The 24,184-nt window shown below is 36.8% G+C and overlaps 1 protein-coding gene across 12 annotated transcripts in view; it reads right to left on the reverse strand.

The window, feature by feature from the left end:
- The window catches only part of PIKFYVE (phosphoinositide kinase, FYVE-type zinc finger containing), a 77,856-nt gene that overhangs the window by 36,955 nt on the left and 16,717 nt on the right, over positions 1 to 24,184 (reverse strand). For 9 of the 12 annotated variants that reach the window (XM_073807328.1, XM_073807330.1, XM_073807333.1 and 6 more), the window contains 10 exons: positions 22,663 to 22,752; positions 15,730 to 15,868; positions 14,426 to 14,583; positions 13,180 to 13,291; positions 12,055 to 12,202; positions 11,349 to 11,516; positions 5,640 to 5,699; positions 3,887 to 4,016; positions 3,279 to 3,459; positions 2,593 to 2,667 (listed from right to left, as the gene is read on the reverse strand). In XM_073807328.1, coding sequence (XP_073663429.1) covers positions 2,593 to 2,667; positions 3,279 to 3,459; positions 3,887 to 4,016; positions 5,640 to 5,699; positions 11,349 to 11,516; positions 12,055 to 12,202; positions 13,180 to 13,291; positions 14,426 to 14,583; positions 15,730 to 15,868; positions 22,663 to 22,752 — 1,261 coding nt within the window. Of the gene's footprint in view, positions 1 to 2,592; positions 2,668 to 3,278; positions 3,460 to 3,886; positions 4,017 to 5,639; positions 5,700 to 11,337; positions 11,517 to 12,054; positions 12,203 to 13,179; positions 13,292 to 14,425; positions 14,584 to 15,729; positions 15,869 to 22,662; positions 22,753 to 24,184 lie in introns of those variants that run through there. The other 3 variants (XM_073807332.1, XM_073807331.1, XM_073807336.1) reach the window with 2 other exon arrangements.

Here is a 24,184-nt window from a genome sequence, read left to right on the forward strand (position 1 = left end):
CATAAATTTGCAAGCCAAATTGGGTAATAAGAAGTTAAAACAGAAAACCTTAAAGCATATCCTGAAGCAGTGACTCAAATAATATATCCTAACCATGCAGCTAAAGCCACAAGCAGAACAGCCAGGGTCTTGCAATCGAAGTTTCCGACTGACCAAGCTTATCAGGGCCAAACCGGTAAATGGTCCTGAAAACAGTGACTCATCAGCTGGGAAACTACATTCAGGGCTCTTTTAGCAACTACAAATTAAAGACTACCTCTAAATATGGTCAGTGGAGCAAGACAGTCATTCATGCATATGTGTCTACCACACCCACATAACAGTTTTTAATTCCGGAGATGAGCACAACATACCTACCTCTGAATTCAACAAAGACCATTTAATTTGATTTAAAGTACTACTTTGGGGACTTCCCTGGTGGTCCAGTGGTAAAGAATCCACCTTGCAATACAGGGAACTTGATCCCTGGTCAGGGAACTAAGATCCCACGTGCCGCAGGGCAACTAAGCCCGCGCGCCGCAACTACTCAGTTTGCTGCCTCAACTGGAGCCCGAGTGCCGCAAACTACAGAGCCCATATGCTCTGGAGCCCATGCACCACAACTGGAGAAGAGAAAACCTGCATGACACAACAAAGATCCCGTGTGCTGCAACTAAGACCCGACACAGCCAAAAATAAAAAAAAACTTTTTTAAAAAATATAAATAAAATAAAAAATAAATAAATCTTTAAAAAAATAAAGTACTACTTTGATGGGTAAAATGTTTTAATAAGACTCTATGTAGAAATATGAACTCTGGATCATTGCTATAATATCAAATCCAAACATACTTTTATTTCTCTTTGGTCACTAACAACTTTCAGGAGGCTTAATGACTTACAAAAAAAAATTATTAGACTCTGCTTAGAAAAGAGTGAAAACAGGACTGCAGTTTCTCCATCTAGTTGTTCAGGCTTGAGATCTGCCTGAGGTCTCACTGTAACCAAATCAGGTGGGGCCAGGGTGTCTCTATGTTTAATAAGTTCCCTTAGTGATTCTGAAGCACAGCAAGGTTTGAGAACACTGTACAGATCAATGGTTTCTCAAAATGTGAGAACCCATAAACGACACTGGAAACACCCAGAGTGCCTCCATTAAAAGCAGTCCCAGCCAAATGTGAATTGGGGCAGCCACTATGGAAAGCAGTATGGAGGTTCCTTAAAAAACTAAAAACAGAGTTACCACATGACCCGCAATCCCACTCCTGAGGATACTTCCAGAGAAAACTCTAATTTGAAAAGATACATGCACCCCAATGTTCATAGCAGCACTATTTACAATAGCCAAGACACAGAAGCAAACTAAACGTCTATTGACAGATGAATGGATAAAGAAAATGTGGTACATATATACACAATGGAGTACTACTCAGCCATAAAAAGGAATGAAATAATGCCATTTGCAACAACGAGGATGGATCTAGAGATTACCATACTAAGTGAAGTCAGACAGAGAAAGACAAATATTATATAATATCACTTCTATGTGGAATCTAAAATATGACACAAATGAACTTATATACAAAACAGAAACAGGCTCACAGACATAGAAAACAAACTTATGGTTACCAAAGGGGAAAGTAGTGCAGGGAGGGATAAATTGGGAGTTTGGGAATGGTAGATGCAAGCCACTGTGTATAAAATAAACAAACAACAAGGTCCTACTGTACAGCACAGGGAACTATATTCAATATCCTGTAATAAACTATAATGGAAAAGAATATGAAAAAAATATATATATGTGTATAAAAAACTGAATCACTTTGCTGTACACTGGAAACTAACATAACATTGTAAATTAACTAAACTTCCTTAAAAAAAAATTTTTTAAGTAGTCCCACCCTTCCCGTACTCACCCCCCAATTCCCACCCCGCTAAACCTACTGAATGAGAATTTCCAGGGTTTGGACTTGGGGATCTACATTTTTAACAAGGTCCACAGGTGATCCTGATGCACACTACACTTCGCTAATCAGTGGCCTTCAGAATAAAGTGAGATACAAAGCCTCTGCCTGCTTCCTCGAGCCCCATCTCCTGCCATTTCCCATCTTGCACCTTAGGATCTCAGAGTTTCCTTAGTCCACCAGGTTATTTCACCCTACTCTCTGTGCTAGTGCTAGAAAGAGCCTCAAGGTTGAAGGTAGAGATAAAAGGGGAGAAGGATAACAGAATTCCAGTGATAATTCTGAGCTCAGCCCTATGAGGAAGAACAAAGTTGTCAAATGGTAGGCCTCTGGAAGGACTCCAGTCTGTTAGAAAATCCTGTCTCCCTGAGATGCGGTGGGATGAAGGGAGAAATGATATCAGTGTCCTGTCAGCCTGCTGGTTGGGAAGCCTTCTTCTGTCTGATGAGTTCCCACTGTACAAGTCCCAGTCATCATCGGCTCTGGGAGACTCTCCCTCAACCCCCAAAATTTCACCCCTATGGGACACACTGCTAGTCACCCCTCAATGTCCAATCTCCTTTTCTTCCATGATTAAGGTACCCCCAGCTTGTTAGCTTGGCACACAGTCATAGTTTGCTGAACTTCACTGTTGAACTGAATCACATTACCTTTTTATGTGCAATATTCTTGGTACAAACAAACCCATTGACAACCACAGAATCAAACTTCTTTCCACCTGGGATCTAATGAAACAATTAAGAAAACAACAAAATTCAATGATACATCCTTAGAATCCAGTCAAATGAATTCTATTATTTATTATTTATTTCCAAATAAGTACAAAAAGTTCCAGGATGCATTTCTTCCTTTCAACCAATAATCAAAGGTCTCTTAGCATGATCATCAACACTCTAACATACTACCTGGTACTTGATGCCAGATGTCAATTAAGACCACTATTAAGTTACATATCATAGGCAAAAAATACAGGCAAAACTCCACTACACTCTAAATAAAGCAATTACCCACTGCTTTTACTCAGAACACTGACAGTAATCTGTAGGAAGAGGACTTCTCATAGATGACACATCAAGAAGAGGAAGCACGAAAGTTTGGGTTCCCAACTCATTGCAAGCCCAACTTACCCCCCACCCCCATTCACCTCTCACTTCCTAACAGTGGCTTCTATGACCCTTAAGTGCACTGCTAACAAATAGAGCAGGCAGAAAAACTTCCCCCTCCTCACCTAGCACCCCTCCTGGTAATGACCCTTTCAGATTACCATTAAGAGACAAATTATTATCAGGCCCATCTCATCAATTCCTAGCATTAGGAAAGCATTAGCAGAGCTCACTTTTTTGATGTGGACAAACTGGCGGACATCCATGTCATCATCCCGGTTCTTGACATCAGGTCGGACTGTCTGAACAACCTGGCAGACTAGTGATACAATGATGTCCCTCCAAGATGGTGACAATGACTCACTATGGAGCAACTGCTGAAGTAGTGCCATCATGTGGTTGTGATTAGCTGAGCTACAAAAATGTTACAGGAAAGAAGTCTGCATAGTTAATACTGCCAGAGACAACAGTTTTGAAGATACAACACAGTCTACAAAGAAATAAGCACACTAATTATGGCTCACAGATGAGATTTTCTTGGTCAATTTTATTCTTTCTGCATATCTGCACCTTAATGATTTTTCACATAAAGAAAATCTGTGAATATTCTCAACTAAGATGACCCATTTAATTTGATTAAACTTTAACACATAAATGACAATGGGGACAGACAAGGACAATTTAGGACACTTTGTTTTATAAGAAATTTCATCAGAACAGGCTTTATTTCCTAAGTAATGTTAGTATTTTTGACTTTCTAAGGAAGAACTATGCACATGCCTATCAAGTCATTGAAGATTATAAAAATGGAGAATTAAAATTAAAAAGCTCACTGCCTTACAGCAACCTCTCCATGGCTTGTTTCTCTCCATTCTCCTCCCTCAGCAGCTCCAGGTTGTTATGATGCCAACCCAAAGGTGTGAAAGGCAGCTCTTTGGATTTTTCCTCAACTCGACGGTTAAATAAGGATTCTAAGTGTAAAATAAGAAATTATACTTCATTGTCACGTTTTATACCATCTACTCGTAGATTTAGAAATTGCCAACTTAACGTTTTTACATTTTTTAAGTTAGCCAATTCAATTGTTGGTGTAAAAAAAGCAAGGACATGTTTAAATTCGTAAATAAAAAAATGAACTCTGAGTTAGATCATCAATATTCTCAACAGACAAAATCAGAGACAGAAGTGTGAAAAGTAAATTTACATAAGCAACCAGGACTCTCAAGAAAATAATTATAAATACAGCTTCTGAAAAGCAAATGAGATTTTTTTTACACTCTTTTTATTTATTTGGGGACATTAACAAAACAAGGTGGTTTATTTTTCCTATAAAATCACAAACTGAAAACTGCATTCAATAGAAGTCGGAATGCAAGCAGAACACGTGATAGTGTGGGTGCTGAACTTTAAAGAGAAAAGCTCAGCCCTTATATGTCTGAACCAGTACATGACAGTATAGAAAGTCTACTCAGACAATCCTTTTAGTGTTTCTTTTTCAATACAGGAACAAAAGGCTTTCTTTTTAATTGGCAAAACTTTTACAAGTCAGACCTAAAAATTAACTGTAAAGAAACTAAAACACGGTAAATAACAATTTATGTAAAATTTTGTTAATGGATCGAGACCAAAAAAATAATAGATAATACTACATGCTTTGCAAAAAAAGATGCTCACTAAATGCTGAAAAATGTGATTGAATAAATGGAAAGAAAAGAGGTGAGAAATGCTTACAAAAATTGTCAAATCTTTCCCCTCTTAAAGCAAACTAAACAAACAAAAAAACTTTCAACTAAACATTCCAGCAGCTTACACAGTAAAGCAAGTGTCCATGACAAGTGAAGTACAAAAATGGCACATTTCAATTATTTAAACCCCTGGTCTATAAACATCTAGTTGAATCAGATGCTTGGAGGTGGATTTAGAAACACTGCTAAGTTATGACAGCTGCAAGTGGCTGCCTTTGTACCAGTTTGCCCTACCTTCTCTCTTTTATGTGAAACCCTCCCATTATCTGAGGCCTAAGCTGTAGAGTGTTATGGACCAATTAAGTAAGTGTGTCTTCACTCCACAGCAAGCTAAGTAGGGTCACGGTTAGAAAAGGCTTGTACTTTCTCTTGTCTCCAGGGAAATGATCAGCAGAATTAGTTCTTTATCTCTTTATCTCTTCTGTCCACTTGTCTTCCCAACTCCCCAGGGCAAGCAGCATCCTCAATTGGATGAGATCTGCCTGTAGGCTTTTTGATAAGCTTGACAATCACTGATGATACGTATATCAATACTTAATACTATACTCATGATATAGGAAAGCATAAGCTATTCATGCCTTTAAATGAATAAAATTCAAAATCTATTTAAAAGCTTTTAAACAATTACTTTTCAGATCAGAGACCTTCTTTCAAACCAAGTCCAAGTTTACATTTTTGGTTCTCAACACTCTCAAAGTTACTACACATATTAAAACCTGTGTTCCCATGATACTAAAATAATCAAATACATTGTCAGTACCTAGTCTGTACCTATCAATGTGCTAAGCCTCAAGTATATCCCCATGAACAAAGAGACACCATCCCATGTATAGCTTTTGATAAAATTACCTTTGATGAAGGCGTCACTTATTGAGAGCTGTTGTCCTCCGTTGTCAGAAATCAAATACTCTGCATAGCAGGGAGAGAGGAGAGAGAGGAGGAAGGAAAGGAGAAGCTTATGACTATAACATGCCAGCATAATTATACAGAAAACACACCCACACACGAAGTATTACCCATACTAAACCCATCAGTACACAGCCAAGTCACGAGAACTTTGGGCTAAAATGATGCTTTATAACTTGTTCTGCACACTTCATACTAAACTTGGTAGACTTAAATTAATAACAGAACCTTGAAACAGTAATGACAGATAATCTTTAACATATCATTTTTCCCTTATCAAAACTGAACTTGTTTATGAAAACTGAGATTGTCAGTAATTTTCATGACAAGCCTAAAAAGTTACTTTTTCTCATGTACAACTGTATTATTTAACAAACAATGAGTTCAGATAGAGAAGCCACCTCATAACACAATATAAGGTGGGGTTTTTTAAATTTCAGAATATAAGCTATAAAATAAATTAATACAAAAGTGACAATGGCAGGGAATAAAGATGTAACTCGTAAGGATTTATATTAGCTTTTAGAGTTTTAATTTTCAAAAATTCTAACCAAATACTTCCAAATAGTTGCTGAAAGGTAACTTCTGAACACACTGTGAATGTGTTCTTTTAGAACTTTTAGAATAGTAAATATATTTCTTACAAGTGAAACTTACTCTTTACTTCCCCATGACCTTTTCTCTAGGTCTGTGACCAAGCATAGCTCAAATGAGGTTCTTTCTACCGTGCAAATCTAACCACAATGCATTTTAAACCCTTTAAGGTAAAGGTGCTCCACAAAATTCTTTGCAGGTAGAGTTTATTTATAAACAAATAGGCTTCAAAAGTCAATGTGTCTATAAGCCAATATGCTCATTCTTCAAACAAGAAAGTGGAGGAAAAAATTTAGAAAGTTGAAGTGTGCCATGTCAAATACAATAAAATCAAGTATTATATGGACCAGTGAAAACAGATGTTATACTTTATTCCTATACCTCCCGCACAGAAATTAATGTTCAGCTAATGTAGAGGCTTTACAAGCTTTACTCTTCATACTAAAGGATATATATATAGATATAGATATAGATATAGATATATAAACTTCCAGAAGCGATGGATTTTCCCCATTTTATTATGAAAAAATTTCAAACATACAGAAAATCCTGTATACCCTCCACCTAGACTGAACAATTGTTAATGATTTGCCACAGCTGATTTCTCTCTATATGTGTGCTTTTTTCCAGACCATTTGAAATTATACATATCATGACATTTTACCACTAATACTTCAGCATGCATCTCTTAAAAATAAGGGCATTCTCCTCTATAGCCGTAACATTTACACACTTAAGAAAACTGACAATTTCTTAATATCATTGAGTTAGTCCATATTCAAATTTATCTAACTGTTCCCAAAATGCTTTAATAAATGTTTTTTTCCCCCCTCAAACCTGGATCCATTAAGGTTCATACATTACATTCTCTTTATTCTCTTTTAGTCCAAAGTAAACTTCCTACTTTTTTTTTTTTTCATGATATTGAATTTTGAAAGAACCCAGGCCAAATGTCCTGGTGAACATCCCACATTCTGGATTTGATGGATTGTTTCCTCATGGTGCTGTTTAAATTGCTTATACCCCCTGTTTCCCTATAAATCGGAAATTAGGTCTAGAGGTTTGCGGAAGCCACGATTTTCACCTTCTTCTCTAGGTTCTACTTGCTAACTTTCCAAGAATGGTTCAGAATCCTGCATCCAACACAGAATAAAATATATTTTAATTGCATAACTCTCCAAGACAATAATGAAAAATTAATCAAACCAGAAGATCGCACTGTCTCAGTTTTACAAGTTTCTGAAAATGAGGGGTTTGCTTATGTAACATAAAAAACATGACCGGTTTTTTGTTTGTTTTTGCGGTACGCAGGCCTCTCACTGCTGCGGCCCCTCCCACCGTGGAGCACAGGCTCCGGACGCACAGGCCCAGCGGCCATGGCTCACAGGCCCAGCCACTCCGCGGCATGTGGGATCCTCCTGGACCGGGGCACGAACCCGTGTCCCCTGCATCGGCAGGCGGACTCCCAACCACTGCACCACCAGGGAAGCCCGACCAGTTTTTTTTTAAGTATAGCTATTACAATCAATTTTATAAATTCAAATTTCCTCAGCTTTAAAAGCTAGCAGATGATCCCAAAGAAAAGATTTAATAATACCTTTAACTTTAATGGAAAGATAAAAAGCACCCATTCTCATTTTTATTTAAGAGAAATGAAAACCAGAAGCAGAGGAAGTCTTTCACTTCCCTAACTAGGTCACTCTGACGACCTTTATTTTCTGGCAACCAGTGTTCCTTGTAATTACAGTGAAGAAAAAAATAATTTATTGTATCTCAACTTCACAAGAAAAATTCCTGTTAGTATGCTAAAAACTAACAAGAGAGAACTGTGAAAGCCAGAAATGTTTATTAAGGGATTTATACGGTCCTCAAATACAGGCTCTCAAGGTTGCAAATGACCTAAGAGGTCAATCTAATAATTACCTTCTTTCTGGGGTAGGTGGGTATGTGAGTGTGAGTGTGAGTGTGTGTGTGTGTGTGTGTGTGTGTGTGTATGTGTGTGTGTGTGTACACATATACAACGTAATAGTACTCAGCCACAAGAAAGAATAAAATCTTGCCATTTCTGAAAACATGGGTGGAACTAGAGGGTATTATGTTAGGTGAAATGAGTCAGAGAAAGACAAATTCTGTATGATTTCACTTATTTGTGCAATCTCAAAAACAAAACAAATGAAGAAACAGAACAGAAAAGAAAGAGAGTTACAGATACAGAGAACAAACATGGGTTGCCAGAGGGGAGGGGGGTGGAAGGAGAAAAGAAATAGGTAAGGAAGATTAGGGGTACAAACTTTCAGTTGCAAAATAACTAAGTCATGGGTGTAAAATATACAAGGTGGGGCATATAGTCAATAACTATGTAATATCTTTGTACGGTGACATACTGTAACTAGACTTAACTGGTGATCATTTCAAAATGTATAGAAATATGGAATCACTATGATGTGTAACAGTTGGAGGTCAATTATACTTCAAAAACAAACTCAGAAAAAGAGATCAGATTGGCAGTTACTAGAGGAAGGGGGTGGGGAAGGGGAAATTAGACGAAGGCAGTCAAAAGGTAGAAACTTCCAGTACTAGGGACGGATGTACAACACAATAAATACAATTAACACTGCTGTATGTCATATATGAAAGTTGTCAAGAGAGTAAATTCTAAGAGTTCTCATCACAAAGAAAAGAATTTTTCCTATTTCTTTAATTTTCTATCTATATGAGATGATGGATGTTCACTAAACTTATGCTGCACACGTTAAACTTACACAGCGCTTTATGTCAACTATATCTCAGTAAAACTAGAAGGGAAAAAAAACAACAACAAGGCATTCTCTAACTCTTCATTATTTTGGACTTCACGTCCTCTTAACAGAGAGTGTTCTTTCCTGGTTAAGATTATCTTGACAGAGGTTAAAAAAAAAAAAAGGTCAATTAATATTGTATCAACTTCTCCAAATAACTGGCCTAATTTTTCTTTCTTTGCATCACAATTTTAAAAATCTTTCCCAAGATATCCTTGGCATTTCCTCCAATCTTCAGTGCAGTCTGGACTTCCGCTATCCTGCCACTTTTCTAAAAGCACTGGGCCCTCTTTCAGACTGATCCTCATATGAAGGTTTCCTCTCACAATTTTTCTAGAAAAAAATTTTTAAAGGTTGAGATCAGAAAGTTGCCAGAGGAGTCATGATGGGTTTTTTTTCAACTGCAGGTGCTGCCCCTTTAATTTTCCTTATAAATGCAGTTTGAGGTTGTACTGTAAAAACGTCATTATCGGAGCCTTCTATTCCCATTCTTCCCCCAACATTATGAAGTTAGGTTTCCTAAAGCAAGTGCCTGACTGTGCTCAGCAGTCCACCTTTTGCTATTATCAGCTGCGTGATGACAGGTCACTTTCTTCATGATTTTCAAAAGTTCCTTAACTTTACAAGAGATGAAATCACCAGCAAGTCAAAAATGTATTTCACACTCTTCTTTCAGCACAATGAAATTGCCAACAGAAGTGTCCAGAGAACAGATATCCTCCACAGATCATCCCACCTCTGAACCACATGTCATTTATATTACAAAAATCCAATATCCTCCATGTGACCACAGTCTACAGTTAATTCTCCCACAAGTGCCACGTCTGCTTCACTGTCCTTTCATACTCACCCAAATGTCTGCCATCATTTTTCCAATTTCTGCTTTGAGGATTCCCATAAAGATGTGTATCTTACTTGTGCTCAATGCTAGTCAGGTCTCCTCTTTTCTCACACCCTCTCTAAGTTTCTATTCTTAAATAAGATATACCTTTTTATTACTATAACCCTTAAATGCCATTTTACCACATCTTGATGATAGTGGCTAATATCAACAATTATGAGAAATCTGTTGTAGAAATGTGAATTTGTTTCCAATTATTTTAGCATAGAAGTTTACATTCAAAAGTTTCTATCTTCTGATAATATTCTGAGGCTCAAAGTAGGCAGCAGCAAAGAATTAGGCAGGAATTTCAGATCTAAGTAAGGAGACAATTCAAATTTAGAGGGCTAAATATTAAAAATTCAAAGTACAGGTGAAATCATGGAATAAATTGCTTCATCTGTAGAATAATGTTTTTTCAGTTACTGTAACATAATGAAATGCCACAGTTACTTATTACTTATGTTTTTTTCCTGTTTTTGGCCGCACAGCATGTGGGACCTTAGTTCCCTGACCAGGGATCGAACCCGTGCCACCTGCGGTGAAGTGCAGGGTCCTAACCACTCGACCGCCAAGGAATTCCCAATTATGTATTTTTTATTTATTTACCTTTACTAATGCCACTTTAGAGCTAAAATTTAAATTTCCTTTTAATTATATCCAACAAAGTAAACATCATCATCCATTTTTAAAGAAAGCATTTCATTTCTATGTACTGCTATGTTAGATTTTAGTAATGGTTTACCTTATTTTTCCTTTTATACCGAATGTCTTTGAATTATTATTTTTCAGTAGACTAAAGCCTCAAATAAGACAGCTAAAAGAATGAATTTGTTTTGTATTAAAGAAGAAACCTTTTTTATAAATATAGCATATGCACAATAAGCATTTTAAATTAGAGTAGAAAGATGTTTTGGAACGTGTGAATGTTTCTCACCAATCTAGTTCAAGCATCTGGAAAGGTTTAGTGGAATACTATGCTACTGGGTAATAGCATAAGCAAATAAGCTTTAAAATATTAAATGAAGAAAGAGAAATGAATAGAGCAGAACATCCATGTTATAAATGCAAAGAAATGCCACCTTGGAAGTTGCACATTATGCTAAGGGAAAAGCAGTCAGATGTAGTTTCCTTTTAAAGACTACAAGCTTTAAACTGGGTGTGGTGGTACTGAGGTAGAAAACAAGAAATAAAAGGAACCAGAACCAACCAAAAAAAAAAACAAACATGTGGGGAAGAGGTGTGGGGAAAATGAGAAGGGGTGGACCAAAACCCATACCAAATCCCCTCAGCCATAGGGGTCAGAGGAAGCCAGAAGGACAAGCTGGCTTGAGATCTCTCCAGCCTGTGTTTGGATTGCAGATGGTGACTACCTCCTACCTTTTTGGTCAGCAGGGTGAGGGGGCACATGTGGGTACTTGGAGGGCTTCTTGATATGGAAGTTCACGTTGTCCAGCTCCACGTTCAGGCTGATAGAAGCGGCTGAGTCACTGTCCACTGTGGACTGGAAACTGCTTACTGATGTGCGCTTGCTAGGACTGGCAGAATCTTTTAGTGTTGGGGAGGGGAAAGAAATATAGGGAGAGGAGGGGAGTAAAAATGGGTTTCATCAGGGTATTGGAGGAAAGGAGAAAAATGTTTTTTTTAATATACAAGCCCAATGTGCAATACCAAAATGGATACAGTATTTTCATGTACTTCTGTGTAGACTTAATAAAATTTGAGCAAGTTAAATATAAAATGAATTTTTAAAATGAAGAAATATGTTGGAGGTTCTGCAGAGAGAAGGTCTGATATCATAGTGAAGAGGTGAGAAAGTTGTCTACTGCAATATTAGCTTGGAGTTATTTTTAAGCTGCTGCAAACTAAAGACTACGGCAAAATCTGAAAACACCAGTAGCCTAACAAGTTGGGTTAAGAAAATACTGTATCTAGGACAAGGATTGCTATCAGATGTTGTTACATTTAGTTGGAGCCATAAATCTTAAAAGTAGGACTGTTTCAACTACATAAACAAAACACTCATTTTATCATACGTACACAGTAATGATTCATAAAAACTAAAATGTCAGAAAGTGAAACTCACTGGTCAAATTATCGTCACCTTCTTCAGCTATCTGCTCTGTGTCGCTGTCATCAAACTTTATGTCTTTAAACCAGGATGGCTCAGAGTGTCCTTCCACAGAGTTCACTGAGTCACTGTCCGGAGAAGGGGTCTCGGAAAATTCTGTACTCTGAAAGGGTCAAGACAGGATCCAAGCAATTGACCCTCAATGGCAACAATGTTGAAGCTGTCACACTACAAATAAATTCTAGCCCAATATTTGTACAAGGCTAACCACTAAATAAATTTATGTAAAAATAAGCAAATTAATAAAAGCTAAGTTGTAAACCAGCATCATGCTGGCAACTCCACTCTTACAATTATAATATTTATGAATCAGTAAGCTTAAAGGCAGCATATTACGAACAAAACATAATATACAGATTTTATAGTGTTTCATTTCATCTTTTATTCCTGAGAGTAAAGACAGCTTAGAATTTATCCTAACCCTGTGCCAACATCCTGGAAAACAACTGTTAGAGATTTTAACACATAACACCACACTAGTGTTTTGGGTCATTTGTCTTTTCTAATCAATCACTGATTTTTCAATTTTAGTTCACAAAGGTGTTACTGAATATTATTTATATCAAATTAACATAAACCAAAAGTGAAAGTATATCTTTTTTAAAAGTTGTATCTTTAAGTAATTTCCAATTTCCTAATTAAAGTAAAAAAATAAAAACCAGAAAAGAGAATATTCACCGTTTTACCATTACTATACATTTGAATACTGCTATAGAGTCAAAATCTACTGCAATGGTACCATTAAGTTTTTTCAATTATTTTACTATATATACTCCCTCTTAGTCCTAAAACTACAGACATAGTAAAACTGAAAACCACTGAAGATAAATGACAAGCAACTACAATATCACAAAGCCAAGCCTAAGAGAAGCCACACCAACTGAATAGTGTTTGATTCCAATGGGTTTTTTAATCACCACTACCTATCAAGTAAAAATGTTTAACTTTCCTCAAATGGCAGGGAAAACATGTTAGAAAAGTGTATCTTTGGGTAATTCAACTAGTTTTTATTCCCACTGATGAAGAAGACTTGGCAACAAAGCTCACTATACTCTCATTGGCGGTACCACTGAACACTACCTGCAGCGGTCTGTACAGCGCATACTCATCCCTGAAGAGCTGGTCGTGATGACTGACACAATCCAGCCAACGTCCATCCACCATTGCCTGTCCAATTGCTATAGCTTGTGCCCTGAATCAAGACCAAGAGAAAAGAAAACTTTTAAAAGTCAGTCAGAATAATTTTACAAGTACAAGATGAGACACAAACTGAATTTTTTTTCCATTCTAATCAGAGTTGGAATTTCAAATGGTCCTTGGATAGGTGAGGGATAAAACAAGAGAGACTTGAAGCTAAATTAAAAGATCTTCCCATGTACCATAGTAAAGGAGAACCAGTCCCAAGAAAACCTAATTTCAATTACACAAACATTTACAAGTACTCAGTGCATGCATACCCCTGTACTTACTAGGAGTAAAAAGTGTTGAGAATAGCATGGCTCCTGTCCTCAAGGAGCTTACAGTCTTTGATGAGAAGACAATACCAAATATTATAAATATAGATATAAAATGTATATCTATATATATACACGAAATAGACACTTATTAACACATTACATTTATATGGCAATGTACCAAACACATTAGCCCATATTATTTCATTCTCACAGCTTCTTCATAGGATCACAAATTGTCCTCATATTAGAGCTGAGAGGTCAAGTCTCTAAGAGATTGAATAACTTGACGAAGGGCACAAAACTAAAAAGAGATACAACCCAAACTGGAACCCAGGGCTTCACTGCTTACAGCTGTTTCTTCTCTTCCTACATACTTGTTTCTTCTAAGCAAGCAGAAAAGCCAGGTGACGCATTACCCTGAAAGGCAACAAGACCTGTCTGTCTCTTTCTCACAAATGATTTGTGAGGCAGGGTAGGACACTCCAGGTGTGGTTAATGGACCCAATTCTCAAGACAGGTTGAAAGTTCAGATTAGGGAGCAGTAGCAGGAGAATCTACTGTGGCCTTAGGATCTAGCTGCATTCCCCAATCCGGCTTAACTAGAGAGCTCTGGGCTTTGGGAATTAACTGCACATTTCTGCTTTTAATAAATAATGTGAACTGTGACCCCATTTGGCTCCTTGCATCTATTCTTTACTCATTACAACTCAGAAGGGAGGAGGGTTGAGTAATTAGCACCCCAAACACCAAATGCAGAAAACAAGCAGGACCCCACTCACAAAGAAATTTGCTCCCTTTATATCTACATGATATGTCATTAAAAATAAATTCATAAATAATATCAAAAAGTCTTTCTTAAGCTCCATTACCTTGTAGCAATGTGTCCATTTCGGATTAACCAGTTGACTAACTCCTTTCCTACAATGCAGTTGGGATGAGTTCTCAGCCAGTAGCGGTGATCCTGAAACTCCATTCCGCTACTGTGATGGCAGATTTTTTTCCACAGGTCTTTTAACTGAACACTGTCCTGAAATCACATTATGAGGAAGTAATTACTCCTGAGAGGATGTTATATACCTTTTCAGACTGCTTCTTGTGATTTTTAGATTCATAAAAGGAAACTCAATTCAGATTTTTTTGTCATAGCTAACTGACATGATTTAATAGAAATGACACATGCATGGGGAACAGCTTGAACTCAGCTCATCTAATTGCAAACACAACTTTTTCTCTTGAGGAAAAAAAAAACAAAACTATCCCAAATAATTTTTTTTTTCAGTCAATGGCGCATACTACAGTCTCCTGATTATCTAAACACAGAATGTCACACCCCTCTTTGGAGACAGAACAAAAGAGAAGGCGGGAACAGTGAATCACATTAATCTAAAGTAACTTTCTGTAGCTTTTACCCCACCCAGATTCTTACCATTCTCTCATATACCCAACTGCCAGGTGAATTTCCTAGAGAAAGGCCATCAAGGAATTACTCCCTGCTCAAAAAAACCTCAACACTGCTCAGCACCTACAGGTTCAAATCTAAAACTTATAGAGACTGAATTCACCACCTTCCACCAAGTAGCCCCAAATAACTTTCCATTCTCATTGCCCACAGAATTGAACTTAATATCCCTCCCAACATCTTCCAATTAATAGACCTCACTTCAGTCCACAAAAAATGCCATGCTTATTCTCATCTCTATACCTTCTGAATTATAAACCTGAGGACAGAAGCCATATCTTCCATTTCTTTGAGTCACTCTTATGATTGAACACAGTATTTTACAAAGATAAATTCAATAAACAACTGATTACTACCTATTTAAACATATAATATTAAATCTCTGCAAAGTATTCCATGTATATAAGAAACATGTTCCAAAGTTTAAACAGCGATCTGGGACCTAACTCAAAGTTAAGCTCTAGTATTATGTAAGCATCTGAATTCTGATTTTGCCAGATGAAAGCAGTCAAGAAAATATTAATGTAGCATATGAGCATGGAATGCTTGACCAATTTCAGGTCATCCTAAGAAAAACTTAAGCAAATTATTTCCTCTATTTAATTTATATGATAACTGGCTATTTCATTTGTATTTGTCTTAAAAAAATAATTAGTGAGATAAACATTCTTTATGCTCAAAAGTTGCAATGGGTCAAAGACACTAGACCGGTACCAGAAGAATTTTGCGTTCATCCTCAGTGGTCTCTGTCCTAACATATGTTCGGTTAGCCTGGGGACTGACAGATGTCTCATATGATGGTACCATGGGAGACCCAGATCGATCCAGTGACAGGTTAGTAATGCTGGCTGATCTGGAAATAAAAACAGAAAGTGAAAACACAGTTGTAAGTTCTTCATCAATAAACAGGATTACAATGAAAGTTCATTTTTAAATAAATGGTTACTTGCCAATGTTAAGGGCACTTTTAAAAGTAGTTATGATGGTTATGTATGATACTATCATTGGGGAAGTTGGGACAAGAGTATCCAGAAATTCTCTGCACTATTATTTCCAACTTCTATGTTAGTCTGTAATTATTTCAAATTAAGTTTAAAAGAAAGTCATTATGGACCTAAGTGTCCATAGAGAGATGAATGGATAAAGAAGATATGGCATATATATACAATGGAATATTACTGAGCCACAAAAAGAAACGAAATTGAGTTATTTGTAGTGAGGTGGATGGACCTAGAGTCTGTCATACAGAGTAAAGTAAGTCAGAAAGAGAAAAACAAATACCATATGCTAACACATATATATGGAATCTAAAAAAAAAAAAAAATGGTTCTGAAGAACCTACGGGCAGGACAGGAATAAAGATGCAGATGTAGAGGATGGACTTGAGGACACGGGGAGGGGGAAGGGTAAGCTGGGACGAAGTGAGAGAGTGGCATGGACATATATACACTACCAAATGTAAAATAGATAGCTAGTGGGAAGCAGCTGCATAGCACAGGGAGATCAGCTCAGTGCTTTGTGACCACCTAGAGGGGTGGGATAAGGAGGGTGGGAGGGAGATGCAAGAGGGAGGAGATATAGGGATATATGTATATGTACAGCTGATTCACTTTGTTATAAAGCAGAAACTAACACATCACTCTAAAGCAATTATATCCCAATAAAGATGTTTAAAAAAAAGTCATCATGAAAAAACTACAGAAAAAAAATTATAGATTTAGTTCATACAGCAGTAATATCTCAAAGGAATAAATACAAACTCTTCTTAAAATGCTGAAAATTAGGGTGTTTTCTTTTTTTTTAATTGACAAATACAAAGCATCACAGTCTAAATGCAGAAAAAATCTTGCAGATCAGGCATGGGAAATTATGGCCCACAATCCAAAAACTTTTTGCATAACCACTGAACTAACGAGTTTTTTTTTAGTTGAACATCTATAATATTCTGATGACAAGAAACCCCCTAATTTTGAACCCCAACTCAGCAAAATCATCCCCCGAAAAAGAATTCCTTTCTTCTCATTAGTAGACCTATGTTAAAAATATTGTCCTCAATTATTATTTTGAATTTGATCAATAGAAAAAGTAGTGAAAATTTATTTCCTCTCTTGGTATATAAGTACTTACAAAATATCCTTTTTTTTTTAACACAGGAAAAAATTGTATTTCTAAAGTTTACAGTCAATCATTAGGTAAGTGTAATATCAATAAGTTACCAGATAAGTGACTTGCAAATGAAATATCAACAGCAGCAAGCATTTACTTATAAATAAATTTTAACTAGAAATTTAGTTAGCTTCTATACAGAGAAAATGAAACCCAATTTAGCTTCTATATAAAGGATAAAAGGCAGAAGCATCTACAATGTGTTCAAGTCCCTCCCAGGATGTATTTTCCCTCATTTGGTCTCACAGAATCCTACTGAATATGTACAACTAGATCCATTCTACAGATAAAGAAATCAAGAGTCAGAGATTAAGGAATTTGTCTAACTCAGCTAATAAATAACAGGACTGCCATTCAAACCAGGTCTCAATTGAAAACCTATGTTCTCCTAGCATAAAGATACTCGTAAAATAATTTAAGAAATTATCCACAGGTCTGTAACAGGTTTAGGCAAAAAAATCATTCTTAATAAGAAACCCTGATATCAAATAAATATAGTCTATAAACAAGACTTTTTAAATAACCAGTTCTTCATGGGTTTTTTTCCCCTTTTTTTTTTTCTTCTTCATGACTTGGCATGTTCTTTTAGTGAAAAGTTGCCACTATGTCTTATTCAACCAATTAAAGTCTCTTGTCCAATATGTGCTTTATCCATGCATTCTTCTTCTCTAAAAGTCCATCATTCCTACACATATTCTGATATAGTGGCAATGAAAGTAAAAGAAAATTAGTAAATTTTGTTGTCAAATATTCAAATAAGTAGCCTAGTGGTAAGAATGCTAGCTAAAATTTTATTTAGAGACAGTACTCACTGACTAAATTACATCTTTCCTAAAGACATACATCAATATTAGCACTAATTCAAATTCAAAACACACAGAGATACACTGTAAACTAGCAGAGCTATCTCTACATTTGTATATGTGCCAACAGGAATCTTGGAAATTGTCCCATCTTTTAAAAAACTGTCTTGACTTCACATTCTTCTAGTGCATTCCCCTGCTTCAGTATAACAAAACTCGTCTCCAGTTCTTCTTCCACTTTCGCCAGATCCCCGAACAACCCACTGAAATGGCCTATACCACTGTTATTGTTAAATCCCATAATCAGTTTTTACTCCTCATCTCATTTGACATATCAGCAGGATAACTCCCTCTTCCCTGAAATACAATACTTTCTTCACTTGGCTACTAAGACAACACACTCTCCTGACTCCCTTTCACCTTATCACTAGTCTCTCCTTCTCAGTCTCCTTTTCTGGTTCCTCCTCATTTCCCCAGTCTCAGTCCCTGGTCTGTACTTCCTCACTTTCCACACTCACTCTTTTGATTATCTCCACACAGGTTCATAGTTTTAAATACCATCCACATGATAACAACACCCAAGTTTATATCTCCGACTTATACTCCTCTCCTGAACTCTAGATGTATACCTCCAACTATTTGATATCTCAGTTGGATGTCTAGAAGGTATCTCAAATTCAACATGTCTAAATGTTCCTCCCCTCTTCCCCATATCAATAAATGGCAACTCTGTCAACTGCTCAGGCAGGAACAAGGCAAGGATGTCCTCTCTTAACACTTATTTTCAAAATCATACTGGAAGCACTAGCTAATGTAATAAGAAAAGGAAATAAAAGGAATACAGAATGGGAAGGAAGAATTAAAACTGTCTTTCTTCACAGACGGCATGGTCATCTGTGTAAAAATCTGAAAGAATCAACCAAAAAAACTCCCAGAACTATAGCAAGGTTGCACGATGCAAAGTTAATATACAAAAGTCAGTCACTTCCCTATATAACAGCAATGAATAAGTGAAGTTAAGAATTAAAACACAGGGCTTCCCTGGTGGCGCAGTGGTTGAGAGTCCGCCTGCTGATGCAGGGGACGCGGGTTTGTGCCCCGGTCCGGGAGGATCCCACATGCCGCAGAGCAGCTGGGCCCGTGAGCCATGGCCGCTGGGCCTGCGCGTCCAGAGCCTGTGCTCTGTGGCGGGAGAGGCTGCAGCAGTGAGAGGCCCGCGTACCGCAAAAAAAAAAAAAAAAAAATTAAAACACATTACCATTTACATCAGCACCCAAAAAAATGAAATACTTAGGTATAAATCTCACAAAATATATACAAGATCTGAATGAGGAAAACCACAAAACTCTGATGAAAGATATCAAAGAACTAAATTAATGGAGAAATAGTCATTGTTCATGGATAGGAAGACTCAATATTGTGAAGGTGTCAGTTCTTCTCAACCTGATCTACAGATTCAATACAATCTCAATCAAAATCCCAGCAAGTTATTCTGTGGATGCTGACAAACTGATTCTAAGGTTTATATGTTGAGGCAAAAGACCCAGAATAGCCAGCATAATACTGAAGGAGAAGAACAAAGTCGGAGGACTGACACAATCCAACTTTAAGACTTACCATAAAGCTACAGTAACCAAGACAATGTGGTACTGGTAAAAGAACAAATAGATCAATGGAACAAAACAGGGAGCCCAGAAACAGATCCACATAAATATAGTCACTAATCTTTGATGAAGGAGAAAAGGCAATACAATGGAGCAAAGACAGTCTTTTCAACAAATGGTGCTGGAACAACTGGACATACACATGCAAAAAAATTAACCTAGACACATACCTTCTACCTTTCTAAAAAATTAACTCCAAATGAATCACAGACCTAAATGTAAAACGTAAAACTAACTCCAGAAAATTACATAGGAGAAAATCTAGATGACCTAGGGTATGGAGATGACTTTTTGGATACAACACGAAAGCATAATCCATGAAAAATTGATAAGCTGTACTTCATTAAAATTAAACACTTATGCTCTGCAAAAGACAACAGCAAGAGAGTCAGCAGACAAGCCAGAGACTGGGAGAAAATATCTGCGAAAGACCCATTTGACGAAGGACGGTTATCCAAAATATACAAAGAACTCTTAAAACTCAACAATAAGGAAACTCAGTTAAAAAATGGGCCAAAGCCTAGACAGACACGTCACCAAAGAATGTATACAGATGGAAAGGATGGAAGCATATGAAAAGATGTTCAACATCACATCGTTAGGTAAACGCAAATTATGAGACAGCATTATACACCTATTAGAATGGCCAAAATCCAGAATACAGATGACACCAAATACTGCCAAGGATATGTAACAACAGAACTCCCATTCATTGTTGGTGGGAATGCAAAATAGTACAGCCATTTTAGGAGAGAGTTTGGCAGTTTCTCACAAAACTAAACATACTCTTAACCACAGGATCCAGTGATCACAATCCTTGGTATTTACCCAAATGAATAAAAAACATATCCATACGAAAACCCGCACATGGATGTTTATGAAGCCTTATTCATAGTTGCCAAAACTTGGGAGCAACCAAGATGTCCTTCAATAGGTGAGTGGATAAATATAACCGTGGTACTTCCAGACAATGGAATATTCTTCATTGCTAAAAAGAAATGAGTTATCGAGCCATAAAAACACAAGAAGGAAACTAAAATGCATATTACTAAGTGAAAGGAATCAACCTGAAAAGATTATATACTGTATGACTCCAACTATATAACATTCTGGAAAAGGCAAAACTATGAAGACAGTAAAAAGATCAGTGGTTGCCACGGGTGAGGCAGGGAGGGAGGGATCAATAAGCAGAGCACAGAGGATTTTTAAAACACGGAAACTATTCTGTACTTTACTATAATGGTGAATATATGTCCTTATATATTTGTTTAAACCCACAAAATGTACAACACCAAGAGTGAACCCTAATGTAAGCTACAGACTTGGGTGACAATGCTGTGTCATTACAGGTTCGTCAGCTTTAACAACATGCTTCTCTAGTGTGAGATGGTTATAGTGAGGGAGGCTGTGGGGAGCAGGGGGATATGGGAACTCTCTGTACTTTCCCGTCAATCCTGCTGTGAACCTAAAACTGCTCTACAAAGTGAAGTTTATAAGTTTTTTTTGAAGTAAAGAATGATGTCTGCAACTTACTCTCAAATAGTCTAGAAAAAAAAAGTAACAAAGCAAATGGGCAAAATGTAAATTAGTGAACCTTAATGAAGAATATGTGAAAACTTATTTAACTCTATTACTTGCGATTTTTGCAAGTATAAAATATTTTCAAAATAAATAAAAAATGAAACTCGCCAACGGCTTCCCATCTCACTCATTAAACGACAAAGCCCTTACAATGAATTGTAAGAAGGTTCTACTCCTGGCACACAGGACTCTTTGTTATTCCCTGCCAGGCATGTTCCCTCTCAGAAATTAGCGATTCCCTGTTTGCTTGGTAAACTCTTCTACAAAATTTCCACATGGCTTACTCCCTCACTTCCTCAAGTCTTTGCTTAAACATCACCATCTCTGAGGTCTTCACTGACCACACTATTCAAAATTCCAACCTTGGGACTTCCCTGGTGGTCCAATGGTTAAGACGTCACCTTCTAATGCCAGGTGGCGGTGCGGGGGGTTCAACCCCTGGTCGAGGAGCTAAGATCCCACACACCTCACCACCAAAAATCCAAAACATAAAACAGAAGCAATATTGTAACAAATTCAAAGACTTTAAAAATGGTCCACATCAAAAAAAAAATCTAAAAAAAAACACAAAAATTCCAACCTCCTCCCCTATTCCTTATGTTTTCATATGCTTTAAATTTTTGTTTATTTGATTCACTGTTATACAAGTACCTATTAATTACTTGTTGAAGAATAAACTGAAAGTATGTTAAACCATGGTGAGTCAGATATCTAGTTCTTCAGGTTTATAACCACTTACCAATTGATTTTGTAATGACTATTTTTGGTGGGGAGGTGTGGATGTTAGTAACACTCTAGTAAGTTGAAAAGGAGAAGGAAGTGTGCAGGTATAGAACAGTTATGGGCTATTATTTCAAGGAATTTGCCTAAGAAAATAAATTGAGACTACAGATAACTAGAGGTAAAACACAAAGGAGGGGTTTTGTTTGTTTGTTTTTAATAGGTAAGACATGAGTTTGTTTAAATGCAGACAGTAAGGAGTCAGCAGAGAGAAGTGAAAGATAAGGAACACTAATAGAGTAACTAATAAAAACTAGTAAGGGATGAGAACCAGAACACAAGTGGAGAACCAGAAGTAAAGAGAAAGCATGAGCTGCAACTGTAATCAAGTTGGTAAGTGATGTTAAGAGTTGAGGACATCCTCGTCTGTTATCTCCCCTCTTTGCTGTGTAACTGAAAGAGAGGTCACCTGTTAAGCGTGAAGAAAGAAGGAATGAAGTTTCCGAGATCTGAAGCCAATAGAGAGTAGTAGAAATGGCCACTGAGAGAATGCAAGTGACAGCTAACTAGCAAAAAGGAAACGATAGTTTAGTTCAGCTTTCAGAGCTAAGAAAGTGTATAACAATCAATCCCCTCCATTTTATGTCTGTTCTTCTCATTACTATAAAAAAGAAAAACCAGACACAGAACAGTGTTTTCATTTGGCAGTTTACCTATTTCGAGCAGGAGATTTCCCAGCGTCCTCTTGAACAGATACAAGTCTTGTTGAAAGAGCATTATTTGAGGAGTCTGGATGAATCAAACTATAAAGAAAATAAGAAAATACTGAGATGATTTAAGAGAGTTACAGGCAAATCCAATTTCAATAAAATGCTTTAACATTTAAAAGCAGGTTGTTTTTCTGCAATAATGAGCTTATGGGTCATTTTTGTTCTCTTCTTTTAGTTGAAGTGGAAATAGGATGGTTTTTGTCTTAAGGATATCAAATACCAAAAAAGCGATAAAGAGAGTTATATTAAGTATAATGGGTGTCAATAAAATAATAAAATTGGCTGGATGAGTGACTTGTAGAACTCCTTCTCACATCACATATACAAAATTGAAGTGCTTTGAGGGGGGCCGGAAACCTGAGTTCAAATATGTTATTCTCAGTCCCCATAACTAGGTGGAATAGCACTGCAGAGTCACACAAACCTAGGTCCAAGTGCAGGCTCTACCTCTTACTAGTTGTGTGACCTTGGGCACGTTACTTAATCTCTCTGAACTTCAGCACCCACATCTGTCAAAAGGAGAAAGTAGTGCCTACCACAGAGATATGATGGCTAAAAGAGAATGAACATTAAACTATTAGCACAGAACCTAACGTTATTCTGCCTTTGACATCTATCCGGCATCTCCCAGGAAGCTTTCAAACCTGGTTTGTTTTATTAAATCACACTTGCCAATTCTGGGCTCACACAACAGGGCCAGGCATCCACATGGCATTGCTTACTGAAGTAAGAAATGAAGAATCCCTCTCCTTTCTTTCTTGTTCATTAAATGCAGAGTCAATCTTTAAAACTTATAAAATATATGTAAGGTATAAAGAATCAGGATGCCACAAACACCAATGCACCCATGGAGCAATTTAAGAAAAAGAACATTACCATCGACTTTGAAGTGCCTGTTCCCCTGACCCAATCCCATTCCCTTCCCTGCCCTCAATGAAACTACTGTTGTAAATTTTATATTTATCATTCTCCTCCTTTTCTTTAAGTTTACCATGTTTGTATCCCTAGACAGTGTATTCATTTGTATATTTTTGAACTTTCTATAAATAATCACTGGCTATATCATATGTGACTTTCTTTTCTCCTCCACATTATATCCCCGAGATTCATACATGGTGAATGTAGGTATAATTCATTCATTTTTTACTTTTGTCTAAATTCATTGGTTACCTATTAATTCCTCACTCCATTAAGAGGTAACTGAGAAAATAACAGAAAGATGCTACTTAAAACTTCAAGCACTCTGACGTGGCCATATTTGGTACGATGCATGAGAAAATTATTTAGCTAACGAAAAACAACCAGAAACTGATGAATCTAGGATTCTAATTCAAACAGTTCCAGGTAAAGAAAGAGTAACATCCTCCACAACCAGACAGTGTAGCATATTTAGACATACAAGAAGAGATGAAATGTTCCTCAGGAAGGAAAAAAATCTAATTTCATTTGCAAATATTATGAACAC

Source organism: Tursiops truncatus, chromosome 7, assembly GCF_011762595.2.
Source record: "Tursiops truncatus isolate mTurTru1 chromosome 7, mTurTru1.mat.Y, whole genome shotgun sequence".
Taxonomy (NCBI): domain Eukaryota; kingdom Metazoa; phylum Chordata; class Mammalia; order Artiodactyla; family Delphinidae; genus Tursiops; species Tursiops truncatus.